Genomic DNA, 26406 nt, shown 5'->3' on the forward strand with positions numbered 1-26406 from the left:
CCTTTAAACTGACCTGTACTGATGAAGAGTGAATTGGAAAGAGATGGTCTCCTGACTACCATGTTCTGTGTTCCTCAGATCCAGTGCTGAATGAACAGACCATCTCCAACACAGACACCAAGGCAATAAGTGGATCCAATGCAACATGATGGACAGAGAGGAGGTAACATACAGACAGAGTTCTCCCCAAAGAATGTTCGAGCGGCGCCACCTGGTGGACTGGCAGCGCCATTATGTAAAATAAAATACTTCAATATTTATGAGTAGATTGCAGGAAATGTCATTTACAGGTGTTGAAAACACCTGCTCAGCTGCACCACCTTGTTAAATAATCCTGGGGAGAACCCTGACATGTACACATTCTCACACCTGTCCACACACACATACCTGCACCTGCACAGAAACACCCAGATTGTAAAAAGCCCAGACTTCCATTCTTTTGATCGTGTCTCTATTCCTTCTTGCCGTCCAGGAAAACCTTTGTTACCTCAACTTGTGACCCTTTCGTGGCAGAAACGATCTGCCTCCAAGTCTACAGCCATACTGGAGCAAGAAGTCAACTTGCAACACACACAACACTCTTGGATTAAACCTAAATCTTTCACAACGTGGGTTCTAGCGTTGCTTGGCCCCAGTCACACACACCGTCTCGGATCCAAGCTATGAGGTGTGATATTGCCTCCTAGAACTGCCCCCCGAAATCCCTGCCCGCTCCCCACCCCACCCAGCTCAACTCCCCTGTTTTCAAATAAGCTGATGTCAGATGTGATACAGAGACTGACTCCAGGTCAGTTTGGCACTGGTGTTGTGCTGTGAGATGTGTGTTGGTCAGTACGGAGCTGCACTGGCCTGGGGTCAGAGCTATAATAGCACTGAGTGGCATGGAGGCTCTTTTCTGCTATGGATAGAACAAATACTATATTAAAGAGAATAAACCATTTTTATTTAAATGTTTTTGTGCCTGTTTTTATTTTATTTTTTATTATATATCGATTTCTGATTGATCAGTAGAAACCTAAATACTTACAGAGCATTCGGAGACTTTTTCCACATTTTGTTACGTTAAAGCCTTATTCTAAAATTGATTTCCCCCTCAATCAACAATACCCAAAAGCAAGGACTTATTTAAAAAAAAATGTATTACAAAAGAAAAACTGACATATTACATTTACGGAAGTTTTCAGACCTTTTTACTCTACTTTGTTGAAGCTCCTTTGGCAGCGATTACAGCCTTGAGTCTTGGGTATGACGCTACAAGCTTGGCACACCTGTATCTCTGCAGATCCTCTCGAGCTCTGTCAGGTTGGATATGGGGAGTATCACTGCACAGCTACTTTCAGGTCTCTCCAGAGATGTTTGACCGGGTTCAAGTCCAGGCTCTGGCAGGGCCACTCAAGGACATTCAAAGACTTGTCCCGAAGCCACTCTTGCGTTGTCTTGGCTGTGTAGCTAGGGTTGTTGTCCTGTTGGATGGTGAACCTTTACCCTAGTCTGAGGTCCTGAGTGCTCTGCTGCAGGTTTTCATCAAGGATCTCTCTGTACATTGCTCTGTTTATCTTTGCCTCGATCCTGACTAGTCTCCCAGTCCCTGCCGCTGAAAAACATCCCCACAGCATGATGCTGCCACCACCATGCTTCACCGTATGGATGGTGCCTGGTTTTTCCCCAATGTGACGCTTGGCATTCAGGCAAAAGAGTTCAATCTTGGTTTCATCAGACCAGAGAACCTTGTATCTCGTGGTCAGTCTTTAGGTTCCTTTTGGCAAACTCCAAGCGCACTGTCGTGCCTTTTTACTGAAGTCTGGCCACTCTATCAGAAAGGCCTGATTGGTGGAGTCCTGCAGAGATGGGAGGACCTTTCAGAAGGACAACCATCTCCACAGATGAAATCTAGAGCTCTGTCAGAGTGACCATCGGGTTCTTGGTCACCTCCCCGACCAAGGCCCTTCTCCCCCGATTGCTCAGTTTGGCAGGGCTGCCATCTCTAGGTAGAGTCTTGGTGGTTGCAAACTTCTTCCATTTTAAGAATGATGGAGGCCACTGTGTTCTTGGGGACCTTCAATGCTGCAGCCATTTTTTGGTACCTTTCCCCAGATCGTTGCCTCGACACCATCCTGTCTCGGCGCTCTATGGACAATTGCTTTGACCTCATGTCTTGGTTTTTGCTCTGACATGCACTGTCAACTGTGGGACATTATATAGACAGGTGTGTGTGCCTTTTCATGTCCAATCAAATGAATTTACCTCAGGTGGTCTCCAAGTTGTAGAAACATCTCAAGGATGATCATGAGCTCAATTGAGTCTCATTGCAAAGGGTCTAAATACTTTAAGTAAATAAGGTAATTCATTTTTTTAATTTTTAATATATATTAGCGAAAATGTCACTTTTGCTTTGTCATTATGGGTTATTGTCTGTAGTTTGAGGATTAAAAAAAATAATTATTTAATCAATTTTAGAATAAGGCTAACTTAATCAAATGTGGGGGAGAAATCAAGGGGTCTGAATACTTTCTACCGAAGTCAAAATATGACCAATTCTCAGATCAGTATCTAATACATTCCAAAATGTAAATTATGAAACTTATAGACGACGTCAGTTTTAATGTGTTGTTTTTAATAAATAATCTGTGAATCCCAGATTATTTCCAGAACATAAAATGTGCAACATTCATGCAATACAAATGATAAAAGAGTGATGATTAAAATGCAGTCTACAGAAGTCTAACTTCAGCAGGGCTGCGTTCAGCAGGTTGTAATACACTGAACACTGCAGAGAGAAATGCTATGAATAGAGCTGACACAATTCCACAACGTCGTGTCCTGCTGAACGCATCCCAGGTGAGTTCTATTCGAAAACCCATCTAAGGCACGCCCACAACACCACCTTTCTTCTCTACAGCCAATCACGCACATTCCCTGTCAAACATAGGAAAGGAGGAAGCTGCTGTGATTAGTCAGCTTTGGCTGCCTGACAGTATGAATTAAGGTTGCCATAGTAGCGTATCTCAGAGGCCTGTCGTTTTATATATGGGTGTGTTCCTCTGGCCAGATGTTGCTGATGCATTCCAGATCTTACAACGCCTGGATAGGTGTTTAACCGATCAGATAACCACATCATGTTATATCGGTTTGGTGCCCGACAGCACAGTCAATGAAGTGGCACTCAACCATTGGTCCAGCAATGTCTGAGCAGGGGAACGCGGTCTATAACGTCCATGGACCTGGCATAGAAGACAAAGGATCCCATGTGAGGCGGAGGCAAGGGAAGCTCAGGCCTTCAGCTCAGTCACATCACATTAATACAGTAGCGCTGATATCAAGGGAGCTTGAAGCCCACCAAGGGAGCTCTCGCTCAACACAACAAAATAACAATCAGAACTGGGTCTGATTTAACCACACAATAAGATATGTGTTGTTAAATGGTGGTAGAAACTAATACCAGGGAAGATTTATTTTAAGTGAACATTCAGACCAGTCAGAATGAGTCTATTGGCTCTCAATAGTTTTAGTCTTCTTTACCTGGTTTTTGGAAAATAAATCCTTGGTGTTCTTTACCTGTGTTCTGGGATAGAACTGAGTGCTCCTTGGTGTTCTTTACCTGTGTTCTGGGATAGAACTGAGTGCTCCTTGGTGTTCTTTACCTGTGTTCTGGGATAGAACTGAGTGCTCCTTGGTGTTCTTTACCTGTGTTCTGGGATAGAACTGAGTGCTCCTTAGTGTTCTTTACCTGTGTTCTGGGATAGAACTGAGTGCTCCTTGGTGTTCTTTACCTGTGTTCTGGAATAGAACTGAGTGCTCCTTGGTGTTCTTTACGTGTGTTCTGGAATAGAACTGAGTGCTCCTTGGTGTTCTTTACCTGTGTTCTGGAATAGAACTGAGTGCTCCTTGTTGTTCTTTTTAGCAAAGCTAAACGCTTAAAACAATCAGCTCCACAAAAAGGAGATACAGAACTAATACCATAGACATTCATTGTTTTTGTCCTGAAAATAAAAACAGACATGAAATAACTTACAAATGCCATGACATGACCCTGTGGTTGTTTCCAGAGGTGTAAGAAGCAGAAGCACAGTTTTACAGACCTGGGCTGCAGTGGTATAATGTAGGCTATGTACCCACTGGGCACAGACATCAGTTCAGTGTCTAGTTTTGATTTACATTTGGTTGAGTTGTCAACTAACATGAATCCAATGTTAAATTAACAAAAAATGTCACAATGACATTGGATTTAGGTTAAAAGATGGGTGTAAAATAGACTAAATTCCCATTGACATTGGATTTAGGTTAAAAGATGGGTGTAAAATAGACTAAATTCCCATTGGTTGATAACTTTCTCATCCAATCAGTTTTCCACATTGATTGAATTTCATCGCAGATCATTTGCTTTTGGTTGGAATGCTGTAATAACGTTGATTCAACCAGTTTTTGGCCAGTGGGTATTTTATATGATACAGCCAGACAGGGTTGGGCTCAATTCCATTTCAATTCCAGTCAATAGAGAAAGTAAACCAAATTCCAAATGTTCTTTTATTGAAGAGAATTGGAATTTCAGTGTACTTCCTGAACTGAGCTCAACCTTGTAGCCAGGTTAGCTGGTGGTTACAGCAGGGGAACATCACCTAGATTCAGCCACAGAACCATTTTTACATTCTTCAGCAGATGTTCAGAGGTTTGGAAAACATCATTAGAAATTATTTATAGACTGCAAATTGACCACAAGAAGCCACAACACATATATTTGACTAAAAAACAATTCATTTCAAACAGAGGGTTGGTAGACATCATCCAGGGGGTTGGTAGACATCATCCAGGGGGTTGAATATGAACCCCAAGGTAGACATCATCCAGGGGTTGAATATGAACCCCAGGTAGACATCATCCAGGGGGTTGAATATGAACCCCCAGGTAGACATCATCCAGAGGGTTGGTAGACATCATCCAGAGGGTTGAATATGAACCCCAAGGTAGACATCATCCAGGGGGTTGAATATGAACCCCAGGTAGACATCATCCAGGGGGTTGGTTGACATCATCCAGGGGGTTGAATATGAACCCCAGGTAGACATCATCCAGGGGGTTGGTAGACATCATCCAGGGGGTTGAATATGAACCCCAGGTAGACATCATCCAGGGGGTTGAATATGAACCCCAGGTAGACATCATCCAGGGGGTTGGTAGACATCATCCAGGGGGTTGAATATGAACCCCAAGGTAGACATCATCCAGGGGGTTGGGAGACGTCATCCAGGTATCAGAAGAACTGTTCTGTTTCCCTGCAGGACTGCTGTCATCACAACAATCCACTGACCTGTTGGACTGTATGACCATGATATAGGATGCATCCCACATGGCAGCCTGTTCCCTTTATAGTGCACTACTTTGGACCGGGGTCCATAGGGTAGTGCACTACTGTTGACCAGGGTCCATAGGGTAGTGCACTACTGTTGACCAGGGTCCATAGGGTAGTGCACTACTGTTGACCAGGGTCCATAGGGTAGTGCACTACTGTTGACCAGGGTCCATAGGGTAGTGCACTACTGTTGACCAAGGTCCATAGGGTAGTGCACTACTGTTGACCAAGGTCCAATAGGGTAGTGCACTACTGTTGACCAGGGTCCAATAGGTTAGTGCACTACTGTTGACCAGGGCCCATAGGGTAGTGCACTACTGTTGAACAAGGTCCATAGGGCTCTATACAGAGAATAGGTTGCTGTTTAGGCCCCAGCCATAGTGAATATGATCCAATCGTAGTAGATATGATCTGAGTGTTGATCTGTTCGTTCCACACACTCTGTCTGTCGGACACTGGCCTTCATTTCCAGGGCTTTCCAACAGCAGTGATGAATGACACTTGGGAGGATTAGGGTCAGTCTAGACCAGAGGGAGTCAGTCAAGGATGGGATGGCCAGTCTAGACCAGAGGGGTCAGTCAGTCAAGGATGGGATGGCCAGTCTAGACCAGAGGGAGTCAGTCAAGGATGGGATGGCCAGTCTAGACCAGAGGGGTCAGTCAGTCAAGGATGGGATGGCCAGTCTAGACCAGAGGGGTCAGTCAGTCAAGGATGGGATGGCCAGTCTAGACCAGAGGGAGTCAGTCAAGGATGGGTGGCCAGTCTAGACCAGAGGGAGTCAGTCAAGGATGGGATGGCCAGTCTAGACCAGAGGGAGTCAGTCAAGGATGGGATGGCCAGTCTAGACCAGAGGGAGTCAGTCAAGGATGGGATGGCCAGTCTAGACCAGAGGGGGTCAGTCAAGGATGGGATGGCCAGTCTAGACCAGAGGGAGTCAGTCAAGGATGGGATGGCCAGTCTAGACCAGAGGGAGTCAGTCAAGGATGGGATGGCCAGTTTAGACCAGAGGGAGTCAGTCAAGGATGGGTGGCCAGTCTAGACCAGAGGGGGTCAGTCAAGGATGGATGGCCAGTCTAGACCAGAGGGGGTCAGTCAGTCAAGGGGAAAACAGACCACGCTGACCAGAGGTAATTAGCAGCAGGTGACCATTCTTAACACCTCTGACCACCGAACATCATCCGCGATTTTCTATTCATTTCCCGACCATTCTACATGTTGAATCGCCACCTTTGTTGACGCCCAGCAGGTGATCTACTGCGACGCTCAGCTGAAGGTCGGTCGGTCAGGGAAGGAGTTCTCTAAGCTGAGCGTCGCTCAGTTCGTTGACCGTGACAATGTGGTCCAGATTCTGAAGGTATTTCTCCTGGTCCTGCATGAAGTGAGGGATTCTGGTCCGGCGCAGGACAGCGATGTGCCGTAGCCTTTCTACGTCCTCAAACGACACCTGGAGGACCAGAAGAAGAAGGTTAACATCATCATCATCACATCGGTGGCAAATTTACAGACTCAACCTCTTTCCAACCCCATCTGATATTACAACAGCCTTGTCTGTGCTCTATTATGAGGTATGTATTTAAAAAAAAATGTTTTAACCTTTATTTAACTAGGCAAGTCAGTTAAGAACACATTCTTATTTTCAATGACGGCCTGGGAACAGTGGGTTAACTGCCTGTTCAGGGGCAGAACGACAGATTTGTACCTTGTCAGCTCAGGGGTTTGAACTCGCAACCTTCCAGTTACTAGTCCAACGCTCTAACCACTAGGCTACGCTGCCGTATAAACTACAATTCAGCTTTTTTTTTGCTGCAAATGTGTCCACCATGAAACAACCAAACTATATATCATCGCCGTGGGGGGGAAATAAACATGAACCGATCCTGTACGGGAGGATGACGACTGACCTTGCCTAGCGAGGTCAGCATCTTGAAGTCGATGTTCCTCCGATGTCGTAGAATCCTGAGGATTCCGTCCAGGTACACCTGATCTTTACTGAAACAGCCTGATTCACAACCACACAAACCATCAAGTCAACACAGGGACTACCAATCCTTTAAAAAAAATGTTACAAAATAAGTCATGATTCTTTTGGGTGCATAGATCTACTACTGGTACATGTGCAATGGTTAGTGTAGTCACACACACACACACGACACATACACACACACACACACACACGACACACACACACACACACACACCCACACACTCTCACCAGGCTCCGAGGTGTCCGTCTGTCCCCTCTTGGCTCTGAGGCAGTACTCCCAGCGCACCGCGGGATCCTGGACGAACTGAGCGATGTGGCTGAAGAGCTGGCTGAAGCCCATCCTGGTGGCGTGATACACCGTATAGTAGAGCAGAGCGGCGCGCCACAGGTAGGGCTGTTTCCGTAGCAACACACTGTGCAGGCTGGCCAGGCCTTCTTCCGTGGGATTGGCCGGTTTGAGGCCATACTGCTTCCTGCCTGCGGAAGTAGACCAGGGCTGGAGGTTGTTGTTCACACCTCGAAGGTAGTGGGTTCCTGGGAGGGACAGAGATGGAATAACATGAGGATGTAATTGAGGCACTGTGTCACTAGTAGGACACCCAAATTATAACTCAGAACTAATTTATGATGCTGTGTGGATGATAAACACACCCCCCATCACACATTTGGGGCGGCAGGGTAGCCTAGTGGTTAGAGTGTTGGACTAGTAACAGAAAGGTTGCAAGTTCAAATCCCGAGCTGACAAGGTACAAATCTGTCGTTCTGCCCCTGAACAGGCAGTTAACCCACTGTTCCTAGGCCGTCATTGAAAATAAGAATTTGTTCTTAACTGACTTGCCTAGTTAAATAAAGGTAAAAAAAATATATTAAAAAAAATACCATCTCCCATCCCAGATCCCCCATCTCCCATCCCAGACCCCCCATCTCCCATCCCAGACCCCCCATCTCCCATCCCATACCCCCCATCTCCCATCCCAGATCCCCCACAGTAAACACATGCTGTATGGTGCAGTACTGTACCTATCTCATGCCTGAGCATGCCCTCCAGCCAGTGTTGTCGTGCTCCAGACAGGTTGATAGTCAGAGTGGGACGACAACTCTCCACCATCATCACCGCCTGGGACAGCAGCTCATCAGACAGACACACCACCACCTAGACAAAGTTAACACCATACTCTTCATCATCATCATCATCATCACCGCCTGGGACAGCAGCTCCTCAGACAGACACACCACCACCCAGACAACGTTACCACCATACTCTTCATCATCACACAGACCACCACCACCTAGACAAAGTTAACACCATACTCTTCATCATCATCAGACACACCACCACCTAGACAAAGTTAACACCATACTCTTTATCATCACACAGACCACCACCACCTAGACAACGTTACCACCATACTCTTCATCATCATCAGACACACCACCACCCCCTAGTAGAGGTCGACCGATTAATCGGAATGAAGGAGCCATGGTAAGGTGCTAGTTAGCATTAAACTTGTAAAAATAAAACTAATCTTAACATAATCACTAGTTAACTACACATGGTTGATGATATTACTAGTTTATCTAGCTTGTCCTGCGTTGCATATAATCGATGCGGTGGCTGTTAATTTATCATTGCATCACAGCCTACTTCGTCAAACGGGTGATTTAACAAGCGCATTCACGGAAAACGTGAAAAACGTCGTTGCACCAATGTGTACCTAACCATAAACATCAATGCCTTTTCTTAAAATCAATACACAAGTATATATTTTTAAATCTGCATATTTAGTTAATATTGCCTGCTAACATGAATTTCTTTAACTAGGGAAATTGTGCCACTTCTCTTGCGTTCTGTGCAAGCAGAGTCAGGGTATATGCAGCAGTTTGGGCCGCCTGGCTCGTTGCCAACTGTGTGAAGACCTTTTCTTCCTAACAAAGACTGTAATTAATTTGCCAGAATTGTACATAATTATGACATAACATTGAAGGTTGTGCAATGTAACAGCAATATTTAGACTTCGGGATGCCACCCGTTAGATAAAACACGGAACGGTTCCGTATTTCAATGAAAGAATAAATGAAATGATAGTTTCCGGATTTGACCATATTAATGACTCGTATTTCTGTGTGTTTATTATGTTATAATTAAGTCTATGATTTGATATTTGATAGAGCAGTCTGACTGAGCGGTGGTAGGCAGCAGCAGGCTCGTAAGCATTCATTCAAACAGCACTTTCCTGCATTTGCCAGCAGCTCTTCGCTGTGCTTCAAGCTTTGCGCTGTTTATGACTTCAAGCCTATCAACTCCCGAGATTAGGCTGGCAATACTAAAGTACCAATCAGAACATCCAATAGTCAAAGGTTAATGAAATACAAATGGTATAGAGAGAAATAGTCCTATAATAACTACAACCTAAAACTTCTTACCTGGGAATATTGAAGACTCATGTTAAAAGGAACCACCAGCTTTCATATGTTCTGAGCAAGGACTTAAATGTTTTTTACATGACACATATTGCACTTTTACTTTTTTCTCCAACACTTTGTTTTTGCATTATTTAAACCACATTGAACATGTTTCATTATTTATTTGAGACTAAAATGATTTTATTTATGTATTATATTAACTTAAAATAAGTGTTCATTCGGTATTGTTGTAATTGTCATTATCACAAATATATATATAAAAATCGGCCGATTAATCGGTATCGGCTTTTTTTTTGGTCCTCCAATAATCGGTATCGCCGTTTAAAAATCATAATCGGTTGACCTCTACTCCCTAGTCAAGGTTTATCATCATCACCTTCATCATCATCATTACATCATCAGACACACCACCACCTAGACAAGGTTATCATCATTACATCATCAGACACACCACCACCTAGACAAGGTTATCATCATTACCTTCATCATCATCATCATCATCATCATCACCTTCATTACCTTCATCATCATCATCATCATCATCACCTTCATCATCATTACATCATCAGACACACCATCACCTAGACAAGGTTATCATCATTACCTTCATCATCATCATCATCACCTTCATCATCATTACATCATCAGACACACCATCACCTAGACAAGGTTATCATCATTACCTTCATCATCATCATCATCACCTTCATCATCATTACATCATCAGACACACCATCACCTAGACAAGGTTATCATCATTACCTTCATCATCATCATCATCACCTTCATCATCATTACATCATCAGACACACCATCACCTAGACAAGGTTATCATCATTACCTTCATCATCATCATCATCAGACACACCACCACCACATAGACAAGGTTTATCATCACCACCTTCATCATCATCATTACCTTCATCATCATCATCAGACACACCACCACCACCTAGACAAGGTTTATCATCATCACCAGAATCATCATCATCACCAGAATCATCATCAGACACACCACCACCACATAGACAAGGTTTATCATCATCACCTTCATCATCATCATTACCTTCATCATCATCATCAGACACACCACCACCACCTAGACAAGGTTTATCATCATCATCATCATCATCATCAGACACACCACCACCACCTAGACAAGGTTTATCATCATCACCTTCATCATCATCATTACCTTCATCATTACATCATCAGACACACCACCACCTAGACAAGGTTATCATCATTACCTTCATCATTGCACAAAGACATCTTATTAACACACCAACCGTCAAACACACTACCTGTAACACACCAACCCTCCAACACACTACCTGTAACACACCAACCCTCCAACACACCAACCCTCCAACACACCACACGTAACACGCTACCCATAACACACCAACCCTCCAACACACCACATGTAACACACTACCCGTAACACACCAACCCTCCAACACACCAACCTTCCAACACACCACATGTAACACACTACCCATAACACACCAACCCTCCAACACACCACATGTAACACACTACCCGTAACACACCAACCCTCCAACACACCAACCTTCCAACACACCACATGTAACACACTACCCATAACACACCAACCCTCCAACACACTACCCGTAACACACCATACGTAACACACTACCCATAACACACCCACCCTCCAACACACTACTCGTAACCCACCAACCCTCCAAAACACCAACCCTCCAACACACTACCCATAACACACCAACTCTCCAAAACACTACCCATAACACACCAACCCTCCAACACACCACACGTAACACACTACCCATAACACACCAACCCTCCAACACACTACCCATAACACACCAACCCTCCAACACACTACCCATAACACACCAACCCTCCAACACACTACCCATAACACACCAACCCTCCAACACACTACCCGTAACATGTGAAACCTCACTCACCTCTCCTACACAGTTCTCCTTCTGCAGGTACTTGCGTGCAGCAGCCCAGACTCGACTCTTTGGTAAAATACTTCCTCCCGTCACTTCCTCAAAGTTCTCATAGTTACCAAACTTCCTCAGAATACACTCCATAATCCCAACAGCCTGTAGAGAGAGAGGAGAGAGAAACACCCAGAGATAGAGAAAGAGAGAAACACCCAGAGAGAGAGAGAGAGAGAGAGGTTTGTTCACAAACAGACCCCACAGAGCCACAGGACAGCAACACAATTAGACCCAATCAAATCATGAGAAAACAAAAAGAGAATTACTTGACACGTTGGAAAGAATTTACCAAAAAAACAGAGCAAAAACACAGGCCCTAAACAGAGAGTACACAGTGGCAGAATACCTGAACACTGAGGTGGAAACTGACCCAAACTTAAGGAAAGCTTTGACTATGTACAGACTCAGTGAGCATAGCCTTGCTATTGAGAAAGGCCGCTGAAGGCAGACCTGGCTCTTAAGAGAAGACAGGCTATGTGCTCACTGCCCACAAAATGAGGTGGAAACTGAGCTGCACCTCCTAACCTCCTGCCCAATGTATGACCATATTAGAGACACATATTTCCCTCAGATTACACAGATCCACAAAGAATTCGAAAACAAATCCAATTTTGATAAACTCCCATATCTACTGGGTGAAATTCCACAGTGTGCCATCACAGCAGCAAGATTTGTGACCTGTTGCCACAAGAAATGGTCAACCAGTGAAGAACAAACACCATTGTAAATACAACCCATATTTATGCTTATTTATTTTCCCTTTTGTACTTTAACTATTTGCACATCATTACAACACTGTATATAGACATAATATGACATTTGAATTGTCTTTATTCTTTTGGAACTTTTGTGATGTAATGTTTACTGTTCATTACTGTTCGTTTGCTTTGGTAATGTCAACATATGTTTGCCATGCCAATAAAGCCCCTTAAATTGAAATTGAGAGACAGACAGCGAGAGAGAGAGAGACAGAGAGAGAGACAGAGAGAGAGACAGAGAGAGAGACAGAGAGAGAAACACCCAGAGAGAGAGAGAGACAGAGAGAGAGGAGAGAGAGAGGAGAGAGAGAGACAGAGAGAGAGACAGAGAGAGAGGAGAGAGAGAGACAGAGAGAGAGAGACAGAGAGAGAGAGAGACAGAGAGAGAGACAGAGAGACAGAGAAAGAAACACCCAGAGAGAGAGAGAGAGACAGAGACAGAGAGAGACAGACAGAGAGAGAGTGAAACATCCAGTGAAAGAGAGTTTATTAAGATACAATATGTCAGGAGGAAGACATTTCAAGTTAATTTGCCACAAAACACACATAATAACAAAAAATGCAGAAATCCCCAGAGTGGGTTATCTTCCTACCATCTAATATCTTTGCCAGACAGAGAGGCCTACCTGTGCGAGGAAGAGGTCAGATAATATCTTTGCCAGACAGAGAGGCCTATCTGTGAGAGGAAGAGGTCAGATAATATCTTTGCCAGACAGAGAGGCCTACCTGTGCGAGGAAGAGGTCAGATAATATCTTTGCCAGACAGAGAGGCCTACCTGTGCGAGGAAGAGGTCAGATAATATCTTTGCCAGACAGAGAGGCCTACCTGTGCAAGGAAGAGGTCAGATCCATCTTTGTATTTCTCCAGCACAGCGCTGGGCTCCGGGGTCGAGTACTCAAACTGGGGGTCGTATTTATAGTCGGACTGGAAGAAGGCCTGCCTCTCCTGGTCTAGGTTAATGGGTCTTAGGGCCACAAGGAGACAGGGGCCTCGTGGTGTGGAGGGCAAGGGCAGCGGGGAGGCCCCTCCAAACCCCCGGGCAATGTGGGGAAGGGAGGTGGCTGGACGCATACGCCCCCTGGTGGCCCGGAGGCCCATTGAGGAGTTGTTGACGGTACAGGTGCTCTCGCTGCGGCGCATCCAGCCTCCGGGGCCCAGGCTGGGGCTGGTGAGGGAGCGTGCTGGGGGCGAGGGGGCAGTGGAGGGACCCCCAGCGCTGCGCCAGGGGGGTTGTAGGACCCCACGGTCCAGAGCGGGCTCGGAGCCACGGAGGCGCAGAGGCGTCACGTCCAGGCTGAGGGGCCGGTGGAGAGCGGGTCTGGTCGCCACCTTATTCCGAGACGAGGCCGTTGCCACGGTGACGTCCCGCCGCAGAGAGACAACCGGTCCATCGAATGGTAAAACTGAGCGATAGGAGTTGGTAGAGGAGCCAACACTGGACCTAGGGCTGGGGGTAAGGCTGACATCTGCCACCAACGACTGAGGTTGAGGCTGGGGTCCATTGTGGGAGTTGGATACCCGCTCCCTCTTAGTGACACGGCTTGTCCTGGCGTGGAGCCTAGTGTTGGTGGTGGTGGGAGGATCCGCTGTTGGTTCCTCTGTTCTTTTGGCGGTTTTGGTAGTGTCAGGCCTGGTCTCTTCTGTTTTAGTGGGGGTGCTGTTGGTGGTGGTTTTGGGGGCATCCGGTTTGGTGTTTTCTAGTCCGGTGCTGTTGGTTATGGGAAGCTCTGGGCTGGTGTTTTCTAGTCTGGTATTGGTGGTGGTTTTGGGGGCATCCGGTTTGGTGTTTTCTAGTCCGGTGCTGTTGGTTTTGGGAGGCTCTGGTTTGGTGTTTTCTAGTCTGGTGCTGTTGTTGTTGGTGGTTTTGGGAGGCTCTGGGCTGGTGTTTTCTAGTCTGGTGCTGTTGGTTATGGGAGGCTCTGGGCTGGTGTTTTCTAGTCCGGTGCTGTCGGTTGTGGTGGTTTTGCGAGGGTCCGGTCTTGGTTCTGGACCCGTCAGGTCTGTGGTGCTGCTGCTCCCTCCAACCCCGTCGACGTCCGTCCGATCCATACAGTCCTCACCCGGGTCCAAAACCATCTCCACTGCAACAGCTCTGCTGCCGCTGGTCCAACCACACCACACTGCAAACACAAGACGGTCAGCTTTAGGGTCTGTCACAAATTACCCATTGATTGGTATGACCTTTTTAATGCAGTCAGTGCTTGTGTCAGGAACAGGTGACAACAAGTTCAAAAACATTTGTGCCATCGCTTTAACTGGATTACATGAATCCATTACTGGCCTAGGAGCCATCTGGACAGGGACACACACATGTCCAACGGTCTGATTGCTGCAAGTATACCTCCGATTTGAATCGGCCTGCCCTGCAACATAGACAGGGCTCGGTCAGGGGCGGGGTTTCTGTGCTGCTGAATACGAAACTAGATGGTCGGGACGGCGGGACGGGCTCCAGTCATCCCATATATGGGACTAGTAATGACTTCAAAACAAAAAAACTAAAGATCCGAATCATATAGATGTTTTAGCCTACTACATATGTAGCCTATATTTACACAAGGCGATCGCGACTTCTGCTGTGTATTGTAGTGAGGTTTAATTATCCATTCGGACCACCAAAGTGTATTGCATACACATTTGCAGGATATCTCTCCGTTATTGTGACATTGTCGTAATGTAATGGCACAAATAGTATGTTGTAGAGTACAGCAAACCGTTTTTATGACACCGTGTTATTATTATAGTCATGCCAATAGCCATAATTGTCAATATATTGTATTCAATGACAGTAAAGGATGAATCGACAAAAAAATAACGGTTTTCTATCAACATGTGTAGTTTTCTTCTGATCTGATCTTCAGAATCAGATAATAAATCGAGGATGAATTAAACAAGACAATAACCGAAACTCCAATAATCTTGTTCTTAAATGTTTTTACCTTGCAGCGGGGTTTGGTGATCAGATTTGCAAATGCAGGCTTTTCTTTAATTCATGACGCCCAGCTCTGCTTGTTCTCTCCACAATGAGCCGCGGGAAGGTTTCCGGTGGCGCCCGGTGAAAAATGCTCATTGGATATGAGCAGCTATAGTGGATGGGCCGCCCGGAGAGGCATGCGAGGAAGTTCGGACTGTGTTGGAAGATATGACGCGGCGGCACAGCTGAGGAACTCGAAAGTGCCATGCGCAGTGCGTGCCGCTATCCTGCGTCCTTACGCACGTGGCATCTCTCGGAGGCGACGGAGCAACGAGGAGCACGTAGGCTACGTTCCCGGAGGTTCACATAAGCCCCACATAAATATAACGGTTAGAGTCTTCATAGTGAAATCCATATATTGAGATATACAGTGCCTTCGGAAAGCATTCAGACCACATGACTTTTTCTAGATTTTTTTTTACGTATTATAAATCCGTATTATAAAATGGATTAAATGACAAACAAACAAAATCTCAGCAATCTACATACACACAATACCGCATGACAAATCAAGAACCGTTAAAAACAAATCTTGGCAAATTTATAAAAAAACAGAAACACCTTATTTACAGTATTCAGACCCTTTGCTATGAGACTTGAAATTGAGCTTAGGTGCATCCTGTTTCCATTGATCATCCATTGGAGTCCACCTGTGGTAAATTCAATTGATTGGACATGATTTGGAAAGGTACACACCTGTCTATATAAGGTCCCACAGTTGACAGTGCATGTCAGAGCAAAAACCAAGACATGAGGTCGAAGGAATTGTCTGTAGAGCTCCGAGACAGGATTGTGTTGAGGCACAGATCTGGGGAAGGGTACAAAAACCTTCTGCAACCTTGAAGGTCCCCAAGAACACAGCTGGCCTCCATCATTCTTAAATGGAAGAAGTTTGGAACCACCAAAACTCTTCCTAGAGCTGACCGCCTGGCCAAACTGAGCAATCGGGGGAGAAGGTTGTAGCGTCATACCCAGAGACTCAACTCTGTAATCGCAGCAAAAGTTTCTTCAACAAAGTACTGAGTAAAGGGTCTGAATACTTATGTAAATTTGATATTTCAGTGTTTATTTTTTTTTTATAAATGAGAAAACAAATTCTAAACCTGTTTTTGCTTTGTCATTAAGAGGTATTGTGTGTAGATTGATGAGGGGAAAAAACAAAACAATTTAATGAATTTTACGATATGGCTGTAACGTAACAAAATGTGGAAAAAGTCAAGGGGTCTGAATACTTTCCGAAATCACTGTAAGGCTCTGGGTATTTCTATGTATCAGTCAATAGACCTATGGTTAAACGGTCCCCAGAAGCCATCCAAAGGTCTTCAATTAAGCCCCCATGCAGTCTTTTTAATTAAATGTTTAAATAACTTTGTCTAATATATCATTGTGTGTTTATTTCATATATTTTTTTATTTATCATTTATTTTCCTGAGATTCCTTTTGCCATTGAAATGCTCAATCTGATTGTGTGGCTCTGCCGATACACATGTTAATATGCTGGAGAATAGGATCCTCCAGGCTCTGGTCTAGAGCCGACCCCTTCAAGGTAGGAGGAGACATATGCAAATAAAAGATGACTGGTCATTGGTCATAATAATCTGATTGTGATGTCATGCTGTGAGCCAATAACTCCATCTCGCCTGAACAGAATGAAATTCCAGGCGATTATTTTTTCTCTCTCTCTCTCCAAAAAGATGACACTAAAAAGGCATTATCATAATGTTCACAATTTCAGTGTTATTTCGACCTCATAGAGTGGAAATATAATTTAAAAAATAAATAGGACAATCACGTTTTTTCACTGTACTGCCCCTTTTAACAGCATAATCATTTAAAAAAACTAAATGTAAGCTATATTACTTACTACAATCACTCTGCATAGGATAGAAAGATCCTCAAAATGAGTTTTATTTCAGTGTTAAGTTTATAAAATAACATCGGTTCGTGTATGATTTCACATTTTGGTTAATTTAATTTCATGTAACGATTAATCAATAAAAGTAGGCTAGTATAGATTAGTAGAATATTTGATACTGTTGATCACTCACTGCTAATTTCCTCAGTTGGCCTAGACCAGGCTGCATGTAACTGGTTTAAACAATTACTTGACAGATAGAGCTCAATGTGTATCTACGGATGATGCTAAATCGGGTTTCCTTGATATTAAGAAAGGTGTCCCGCAGGGGTCCATTCTGGGTCCTGTACTCTTTACTGTTTGTATCAAAAATATCGACTTGTCTGTAAAACAAACTGTAACCTACACTTGTATGCCGTTGATAGTGTTGTGTATGCTATTGACCCCAACGTTGACCAGGCTCTATCTGAACTACAGTCTGCCTTCATTGTCTTACAGAACAACTCAATTGACCTGAAATTAGTATTGAATGCAGGTAAAAAAAAAACAAAGTACATGTTGTTCTCTAGAGCACATAAAAACAACTACGATGATTTCAGCATATGTACTTTGGATGGTTCTTCATATTGATCGTGTACCTGCTCACAAATACCTGGGCATCTGGATAGATGGAAAGCTGTCTTTTAAAAAGCACATTGATGAGTTCGCTGAGAATTAAAATGGTCTTTTCTTCTATAGAAACAGGTCCTGCCTCTCGCTAAATGGTAGAAAGCAGATCATTCAGTCGACGTTCCTATATCGGTCCGAAACTATGGCGGCATCATCTATACTAACGCAGCTGCCACTTCGTTAATAGAGCCTTAAGATTCAGTTCGTCATAGCGCACCGCTCTTCATTACGGGTGGTAATATCAGCACTCGGCACCGCATTCTCTACCGTGAAGTTGGGTTGGCCGTCTCTGATATCACGTAGGATGATACATTCTCTACCGTGAAGTTGGGTTGGCCGTCTCTGATATCACGTAGGATGATACATTCTCTACCGTGAAGTTGGGTTGGCCGTCTCTGATATCACGTAGGATGATACATTCTCTACCGTGAAGTTGGGTTGGCCGTCTCTGATATCACGTAGGATGATACATTCTCTACCGTGAAGTTGGGTTGGCCGTCTCTGATATCACGTAGGATGATACATTGCTGTGTTTTCATTTTTTTTTGTTTATATTCCCACAAAAACGGCCACTGTACCTAACATCATTACTAACCTCTAGACACGAGTCACCACACCCAGTCTCAGGGATGGCCAACTCTGGAAATTCCTTTGGTCTCTACGGAGTTTGGTAAATCAGCTTTTGGTTTTCCTGCACCTTATTTGTGGAACTTCAACGTGTTCTATGAATGTGATGTTTCGGTGTCTCTAGGTCAATTCAGAAAGCAGCCCATCTTGTTGTGTTGAGGATATAGTCCATGCTACTTACAGCAGAGCTTTACGAGGGCAGCTGCTGGGGGTCGTTATGACAGAAACCATCAGAGAGACAGGCTTCCTGGTGGTGTAGGACTCTAAACAGCAGAAACCATCAGAGAGACAGGCTTCCTGGTGGTGTAGGACTCTAAACAGCAGAAACCACCAGAGAGACAGGCTTCCTGGTGGTGTAGGACTCTAAACAGCAGAAACCACCAGAGAGACAGGCTTCCTGGTGGTGTAGGACTCTAAACAGCAGAAACCACCAGAGAGACAGGCTTCCTGGTGGTGTAGGACTCTAAACAGCAGAAACCACCAGAGAGACAGGCTTCCTGGTGGTGTAGGACTCTAAACAGCAGAAACCACCAGAGAGACAGGCTTCCTGGTGGTGTAGGACTCTAAACAGCAGAAACCACCAGAGAGACAGGCTTCCTGGTGGTGTAGGACTCTAAACAGCAGAAACCACCAGAGAGACAGGCTTCCTGGTGGTGTAGGACTCTAAACAGCAGAAACCACCAGAGAGACAGGCTTCCTGGTGGTGTAGGACTCTAAACAGCAGAAACCACCAGAGAGACAGGTTTCCTGGTGGTGTAGGACTCTAACAGCAGAAACCATCAGAGAGACAGGCTTCCTGGTGGTGTAGGACTCTAAACAGCAGAAACCACCAGAGAGACAGGCTTCCTGGTGGTGTAGGACTCTAAACAGCAGAAACCACCAGAGAGACAGGCTTCCTGGTGGTGTAGGACTCTAAACAGCAGAAACCACCAGAGAGACAGGTTTCCTGGTGGTGTAGGGCTCTAACAGCAGAAACCAACAGAGAGACAGGCTTCCTGGTGGTGTAGGACTCTAAACAGCAGAAACCACCATAGAGACAGGCTTCCTGGTGGTGTAGGACTCTAAACAGCAGAAACCACCAGAGAGACAGGCTTCCTGGTGGTGTAGGACTCTAAACAGCAGAAACCACCAGAGAGACAGGCTTCCTGGTGGTGTAGGACTCTAAACAGCAGAAACCACCAGAGAGACAGGCTTCCTGGTGGTGTAGGACTCTAAACAGCAGAAACCACCAGAGAGAGACAGGCTTCCACACACACACACACACACACACACACACACACACACACACACACACACACACACACACACACACACACACACACACACACACACACACTCACACACACACACTCACACTCACACTCACACTCACACTCACACACACACACACACACACACACACACACACACACACACGTCATATGGAGGGAGCAGAGCAGTCTGGGTCTTCATGGTTCAGAGATGGTTGAGATGCTGAAGATTGTATTGTCTGATCTGGTATCTGATGTTCTAGTCTCATTCTATGTCTGAGTTCTGTTCTGTTCTCTCATTATATATAAACAGCTATTACTTAACAACTCAACCATGAAAAGCCCTTCCCTCAATTTCTGTTCCTCTTCTCTGGTCAAAAGTAGGACTCACTTCAGCACTGCTGACAATAACAACTTGTGTAGAATTGCTTGCTCAGCATTCATATGTACATTATGCATTGGTTTTAACATTCTCACAAGATCTTACAATAGGTTGTCAAACAGAGTTATAGACCTGTTAGGTTGTTGGATAAAGTTCACAGAGTTATAGTCATGTCATCTACAAGACCCTGCTAGGTAAAGTCCCCCCTTATCTCAGCTCGCTGGTCACCATAGCATCTCCCACCTGTAGCACACGCTCCAGCAGGTATATCTCTCTAGTCACCCCCAAAACCAATTCTTTCTTTGGCCGCCTCTCCTTCCAGTTCTCTGCTGCCAATGACTGGAACGAACTACAAAAATCTCTGAAACTGGAAACACTTATCTCCCTCACTAGCTTTAAGCACCAACTGTCAGAGCAGCTCACAGATTACTGCACCTGTACATAGCCCACCTATAATTTAGCCCAAACAACTACCTCTTTCCCAACTGTATTTAATTTTTATTTATTTATTTATTTTGCTCCTTTGCACCCCATTATTTTTTTATTTCTACTTTGCACATTCTTCCATTGCAAAACTACCATTCCAGTATTTTACTTGCTATATTGTATTTACTTTGCCATCTTGGCCTTTTTTGCCTTTACCTCCCTTCTCACCTCATTTGCTCACATTGTATATAGACTTGTTTATACTGCATTATTGACTGTATGTTTGTTTTTACTCCATGTGTAACTCTGTGTCGTTTTATCTGTCGAACTGCTTTGCTTTATCTTGGCCAGGTCGCAATTGTAAATGAGAACTTGTTCTCAACTTGCCTACCTGATTAAATAAAGGTAAAATAAATAAAAAAATAAAAAAATAGACCTGTTAGGTTGTTGGATAAAGTTCACAGAGTTATAGACCTGTTAGGTTGTGATTTAAAGTTCACAGTAACTTCACAGTAGTGTAAATAAATAAGAATGAAATAATACTACTGTATGTACAACAAAAATATAATATTTATTTTCTTGACAGATCTGACAGTTATTGCAGTGAGTTTGTGGTGGCGGTGGTTGATGACATCATCGTTGTCCTGGCAGAGACAACGATCTGCTCTCAATCTTGGTCACATATCTCTGGACCCAGGCCTGAGATTGGTCGACACAATATCGATTCCCTTTCTTTGTTGTAAACCTGCAACCAATAAACAACACACATATTTAGGGGTAACTAAACAAGGCACACACCAAACTCACATGTGGAAGACTACTGTATGGATGTTCCAACATGACTCTGTGTGTATTGTGCATGTACCTACAGTCCTACTGGCTGAGTATGAAGACACGTATCGGACCATTCAATTACATTCAGAATCACTATGTCATTATTAGGGCTGTCAAACCATTACAACATTCTATCCAGAATATGTTTTACGATTAATCTATATATATATACAGTGGGGCAAAAGAGTATTTAGTCAGCTTGTTTGTAGGTGACCAAATACTTATTTTCCACCATAATTTGCAAATAAATTAATTAAAAATCCTACAATGTGATTTTCTGGATTTTTTTTTCTCATTTTGTCTGTCATAGTTGAAGTGTACCTATGATGAAAATCACAGGCCTCGCTCATCTTTTTAAGTGGGAGAACCTGCACAATTGGTGGCTGACTAAATACTTTTTTGCCCCACTGTATATATTAATATAGAACCTCTGAGGTTGCAACCATGCATCCCTAGCAACACAGAGGTTGTAGCCATGCAGCACTAGCAACAGAGGTTGTAACCATGCAGCCCTAGCAACAGAGGTTGTAACCATGCAGCCCTAGCAACAGAGAGTGTAACCATGCAGCCCTAGCAACAGAGGTTGTAACCATGCAGCCCTAGCAACAGAGAGTGTAACCATGCAGCCCTAGCAACAGAGGTTGTAACCATGCAACCCTAGCAACAGAGAGTGTAACCATGCAGCCCTAGCAACAGAGGTTGTAACCATGCAGCCCTGCAACAGAGAGTGTAACCATGCAGCCCTGCAACAGAGAGTGTAACCATGCAACCCTAGCAACAGAGAGTGTAACCATGCAGCCCTAGCAACAGAGAGTGTAACCATGCAGCCCTGCAACACATTTGGCCGCCCACCAAGGATATAGAACATGTTATGTCCCGTAGAAATCTAAATCTGTGTGTGTGTGTGTGTGTGTGTGTGTGTGTGTGTGTGTGTGTGTGTGTGTGCGTGCGTGCGTGCGTGCGTGCGTGCGTGCGTGCGTGCGTGCGTGCGTGCGTGCGTGCGTGCGTGCGTGCGTGCGTGCGTGCGTGCGTGCGTGCGTGCGTGCGTGCGTGCGTGCGTGCGTGCGTGCGTGGTGGTTAACTTACACAAGTGCTTGTTGAGGGCAGCTACTAGAGGTTCTAGAAACTGAAACCACTGCACCAAGAGGGATCCTCTTCTGGGAGAACTTCACACAGCATTCTCTGGTAGTCTTTAATGAAATCCCCATGACAGCTGGAAACAAAGAACGATCACACTCACTGGTCAACACAGGCATCTCTTGTGGTGCTTCTTCCTATACACTCATATGCATACTGTACACACACACTGTACAAACACACACACACCTGCAGACGTCGTATGCAGGGAGCAGAGCAGTCCCAGGAGGAGTAGAGCAGTCAGGGTCTTCATGGTTCAGAGATGGTTGAGATGCTGAAGATTGTATTGTCTCTGATGTTCTGGTCTCTGATGTTCTGGTCTCTGATGTTCTAGTCTCATTCTATGTCTGAGTTCTGTTCTGATCTCTCATTATATATGAACAGCTATTACATAACAACTCAACCATGAAAAGCCCTTCCCTCAATTTCTGTTCCTCTTCTCTGGTCAAAAGTAGGACTCACTTCAGCACTGCTGACAATAACAACTTGTGTAGAATTGCTTGCTCAGCATTCATATGTACATTATGCATTGGTTCTGACATTCTTGAAAGGAATCAAAATAGTTTGTCAAAATAAGTTGTTGGTTAAATCTCACAGAGTTATGGACTTGTTAGGTTGTTGGTTAAATCTCACAGAGTTATAGACCTGTTAGGTTGTTGGTTAAATCTCACAGAGTTATAGACCTGTTAGGTTGTTGGTTAAATCTCACAGAGTTATAGACCTGTTAGGTTGTTGGTTAATGTTCAGAGTTATAGACCTGTTAGGTTGTTGGTTAATGTTCAGAGTTATAGACCTGTTAGGTTGTGATTTAAAGTTCACAACTTGGAAATGAGGAAGGGAAAGTGAAAAACAGCACATTTCACCAATCTGCAGTATGTAACAGATATCTAAGAGTTTTGTTGCAGTTGAGTTGAACAGTTTATTCTGTTTCTGTGTTCCTGACTGTTGACCTCTGTTGTCTTGGAAACAGAGTTCTCTGTAGTTCCATGAGTTCTAACACATGAACTGTTTCCTGAAAGAAGAAACAACCAACATGCTGAATCTGCTGGTCGCTTGTCTATGGAAATAGTTGATATCTGTCCATGTAACTGGCAGCACGGCTGAAGTGGTTGTGAAGAACTCGCACTCACAAAATGTGAAGCTTTTGTAATCAAAGTATGAATACCACAATAAGAATACAATTAACTTCGTTATTAAAAATGTTAAAATTATTTAGCTTTATTGCTGAATTTTTTTTGTTTGTTGACAAAACAATTTCAAAATACACAGTAACTTCACAGTATTGTAAATAAATAAGAATGAAATAATATTACTGTATGTACAACAAAAATATTTAAAAAAAATTATTGACAGATCTGACAGTTATTGCAGTGAGTTTGTGGTGGCGGTGGTTGATGACATCATCGTTGTCCTGGCAGAGACAACGATCTGCTCTCAATCTTGGTCACATGACTCTGGACCCAGGCCTGAGATTGGTCGACACAAAATCGATTCCCTTTCTTTGTTGTAAACCTGCAACCCATAAACAACACACATATATTAGGGGTGGCAGGGTAGCCTAGTGGTTTCGATCGTTGGACTTATAACCGAAAGGTTGCAAGTTCAAATCCCCGAGCTGACAAGGTACAAATCTGTCATTCTGCCCCTGAACAGGCAGTTAACCCACTGTTCCTAGGCTGTCATTGAAAATAAGAATTTGTTCTTAACTGACTTGCCTAGTAAAATAAAGGTAAAATATTTAGTAGTCTTCCACATGTGGAAGACTACTGTATGGATGTTCCAACATGACTCTGTGTGTATTGTGCATGTACCTACAGTCCTACTGGCTGAGTATGAAGACAAGTATCGGGCCATTCAATTACATTCAGAATCACTATGTCATTATTAGGGCTGTCAAACCATTACAACATTCTATCCAGAATATTTCAAATGTTTTAACATTCATTTATATATATTAATATAGAACCTCTATGAGGTTGTAACCATGCAGCCCCAGCAACAGAGGTTGTAACCATGCAGCCCTAGCAACAGAGGTTGTAACCATGCAGCCCTAGCAACAGAGGTTGTAACCATGCAGCCCTAGCAACAGAGGTTGTAACCATGCAGCCCCAGCAACAGAGGTTGTAACCATGCAGCCCTAGCAACAGAGGTTGTAACCATGCAGCCCTAGCAACAGAGGTTGTAACCATGCAGCCCCAGCAACAGAGGTTGTAACCATGCAGCCCTAGCAACAGAGGTTGTAACCATGCAGCCCTAGCAACAGAGGTTGTAACCATGCAACCCTAGCAACAGAGGTTGTAACCATGCAACCCTAGCAACAGAGGTTGTAACCATGCAGCCCCAGCAACAGAGGCTGTAACCATGCAGCCCTAGCAACAGAGGTTGTAACCATGCAGCCCTAGCAACAGAGGTTGTAGCCATGCAGCCCTAGCAACAGAGGTTGTAACCATGCAGCCCTAGCAACAGAGGTTGTAACCATGCAGCCCTAGCAACAGAGGTTGTAACCATGCAGCCCTGCAACACATTTGGACCCGCCCACCAAGGATATAGAACATGTTATGTCCCGTAGAAATCTAAATCTGTGTGTGTGTGTGTGTGTGTGTGTGTATGTGTGTGTGTGTGTGTGTGTGTGTGTGGTGGTGGTTAACTTACACCAGTGCTTGGCGAGGGCAGCTACTAGAGGTTCGAGAAACTGAAACCACTGCACCAAGAGGGATCCTCTTCTGGGAGAACTTCACACAGCAGTCTCTGGCAGTCATTGCTGAAATCCCCATGACAGCTGGAAACAAAGAATGATCACACTCACTGGTCAACACAGGCATCTCATGTGGTGCTTCTTCCTATACACTCATATGCACACTATACACACACACTGTAGACACACTGTACACAAACACACACGTACGCTGTGCAGATGTCGTATGGAGGGAGCAGAGCAGTCCCAGGAGGAGTAGAGCAGTCAGGGTCTTCATGGTTCAGAGATGGTTGAGATGCTGAAGATTGTATTGTCTGAGATGTTCTCTGATGTTCTGGTCTCTGATGCTCTAGTCTCTGATGTTCTGGTCTCTGATGCTCTAGTGTCTGATGCTCTAGTGTCTGATGCTCTAGTGTCTGATGCTCTAGTCTGGTTTTATGTCAGAGGTCTAGCTGAACCTCTGGTCTGGTTCTGTGTCAGAAGTCTAGCTGATGCTCTGGTCTCTGATGTTCTGGTCTCTGATGTTCTGGTCTCTGATATTCTGGTCTCTTATGCTCTGGTCTCTGAAGTTCTGGTCTGGTTCTGTGTCAGAAGTCTAGCTGATGCTCTGGTGGTCTGATCTGACCTGTCTTTTATACAGAGAGCTGGTCCATCAGACCCATTGACAATTGACGGGGGAATCTCCCCTCTATTCCTTCATTCACTCTGAATATCTTTCTAAGAACCAACATGCTGCCCTTCAGGTTCCTCTTCCTCAATTCTCTGTAACTCTGTTTCCTCCAAGATGTTCAGCAGCGCTGCTATTTTCTGAAATACTCAGAACACATTTACTGGAGAATTGCATGTCAAAGGAAGGATATTAAAGTGGACTGTATACTATACGATACATTACATCAAGTACAAGAATAATTAAGATTAAATTAAGTTCTCTACATCATAACCAACTAGTTTGTAAGTAATTCTATTTGATTGAAATGGACTATGTGTCTTTCAACATTTAATTGCAGATTTCAGGATGTGTGTATTTTGATTAAAAACCTGTAGCATAC

The 26406-nt window shown here is 44.3% G+C and overlaps 4 protein-coding genes across 7 annotated transcripts in view; 1 reads left to right on the forward strand and 3 right to left on the reverse strand.

Annotated features, from left to right (window-relative positions):
* LOC109886166 (casein kinase II subunit alpha') overlaps positions 1-950 on the forward strand; it is a 35025-nt gene extending 34075 nt beyond the window's left edge. Inside the window, exons 11-12 of one of the 2 annotated variants that reach the window (XM_031819997.1) lie at positions 79-163; positions 473-950. In XM_031819997.1, coding sequence (XP_031675857.1) covers positions 79-149 — 71 coding nt within the window. In that variant the 3' untranslated portion in view covers positions 150-163; positions 473-950. Of the gene's footprint in view, positions 1-78; positions 164-472 lie in introns of those variants that run through there. The other variant, XM_031819998.1, reaches the window with a different exon arrangement.
* A 1643-nt stretch (positions 951-2593) lies between these two features.
* LOC109885389 (uncharacterized protein KIAA0895-like) lies at positions 2594-15673 on the reverse strand. Of its 2 annotated transcripts, XR_004208845.1 has the most exons (8): positions 15448-15673; positions 13337-14631; positions 11711-11854; positions 8352-8484; positions 7560-7865; positions 7249-7346; positions 3599-6791; positions 2594-3555 (listed from the first exon to the last, which is right to left on the reverse strand). XR_004208845.1 is itself a non-coding variant. In XM_031819999.1 (7 exons), the coding sequence occupies exons 2-7, from the start codon at positions 14585-14587 to the stop codon at positions 6630-6632; spliced, it is 2094 nt and encodes a 697-aa protein (XP_031675859.1). In that variant the 5' UTR covers positions 14588-14631; positions 15448-15673; the 3' UTR covers positions 2594-6629. The 2 variants fall into 2 exon arrangements, 1 of the variants encoding a protein (XP_031675859.1); XM_031819999.1 differs by having other exon boundaries at positions 2594-6791.
* A 5568-nt stretch (positions 15674-21241) lies between these two features.
* Positions 21242-25907, reverse strand: LOC109885390 (C-C motif chemokine 13). 2 transcript variants are annotated; one of them, XM_031820001.1, is made up of 4 exons: positions 25866-25907; positions 22852-22989; positions 22612-22738; positions 21242-21436 (listed from the first exon to the last, which is right to left on the reverse strand). In XM_031820001.1, exons 2-4 carry the CDS (start codon positions 22913-22915, stop codon positions 21325-21327), a joined length of 303 nt encoding a protein of 100 aa, XP_031675861.1. In that variant the 5' UTR covers positions 22916-22989; positions 25866-25907; the 3' UTR covers positions 21242-21324. The 2 variants fall into 2 exon arrangements, with proteins under 2 accessions (XP_031675861.1, XP_020332829.2); XM_020477240.2 differs by lacking the exon at positions 25866-25907 and having other exon boundaries at positions 22852-23034.
* Positions 23865-25859, reverse strand: LOC116371126 (C-C motif chemokine 13-like). Its single transcript, XM_031820000.1, has 3 exons — positions 25568-25859; positions 25315-25441; positions 23865-24174 (listed from the first exon to the last, which is right to left on the reverse strand). The coding sequence occupies exons 1-3, from the start codon at positions 25632-25634 to the stop codon at positions 24063-24065; spliced, it is 306 nt and encodes a 101-aa protein (XP_031675860.1). The 5' UTR covers positions 25635-25859; the 3' UTR covers positions 23865-24062.
* Positions 25908-26406: the final 499 nt, after the last annotated feature.

This window comes from Oncorhynchus kisutch, unplaced genomic scaffold, assembly GCF_002021735.2.
Source record: "Oncorhynchus kisutch isolate 150728-3 unplaced genomic scaffold, Okis_V2 scaffold2951, whole genome shotgun sequence".
NCBI classification, from domain to species: Eukaryota; Metazoa; Chordata; class Actinopteri; order Salmoniformes; family Salmonidae; genus Oncorhynchus; species Oncorhynchus kisutch.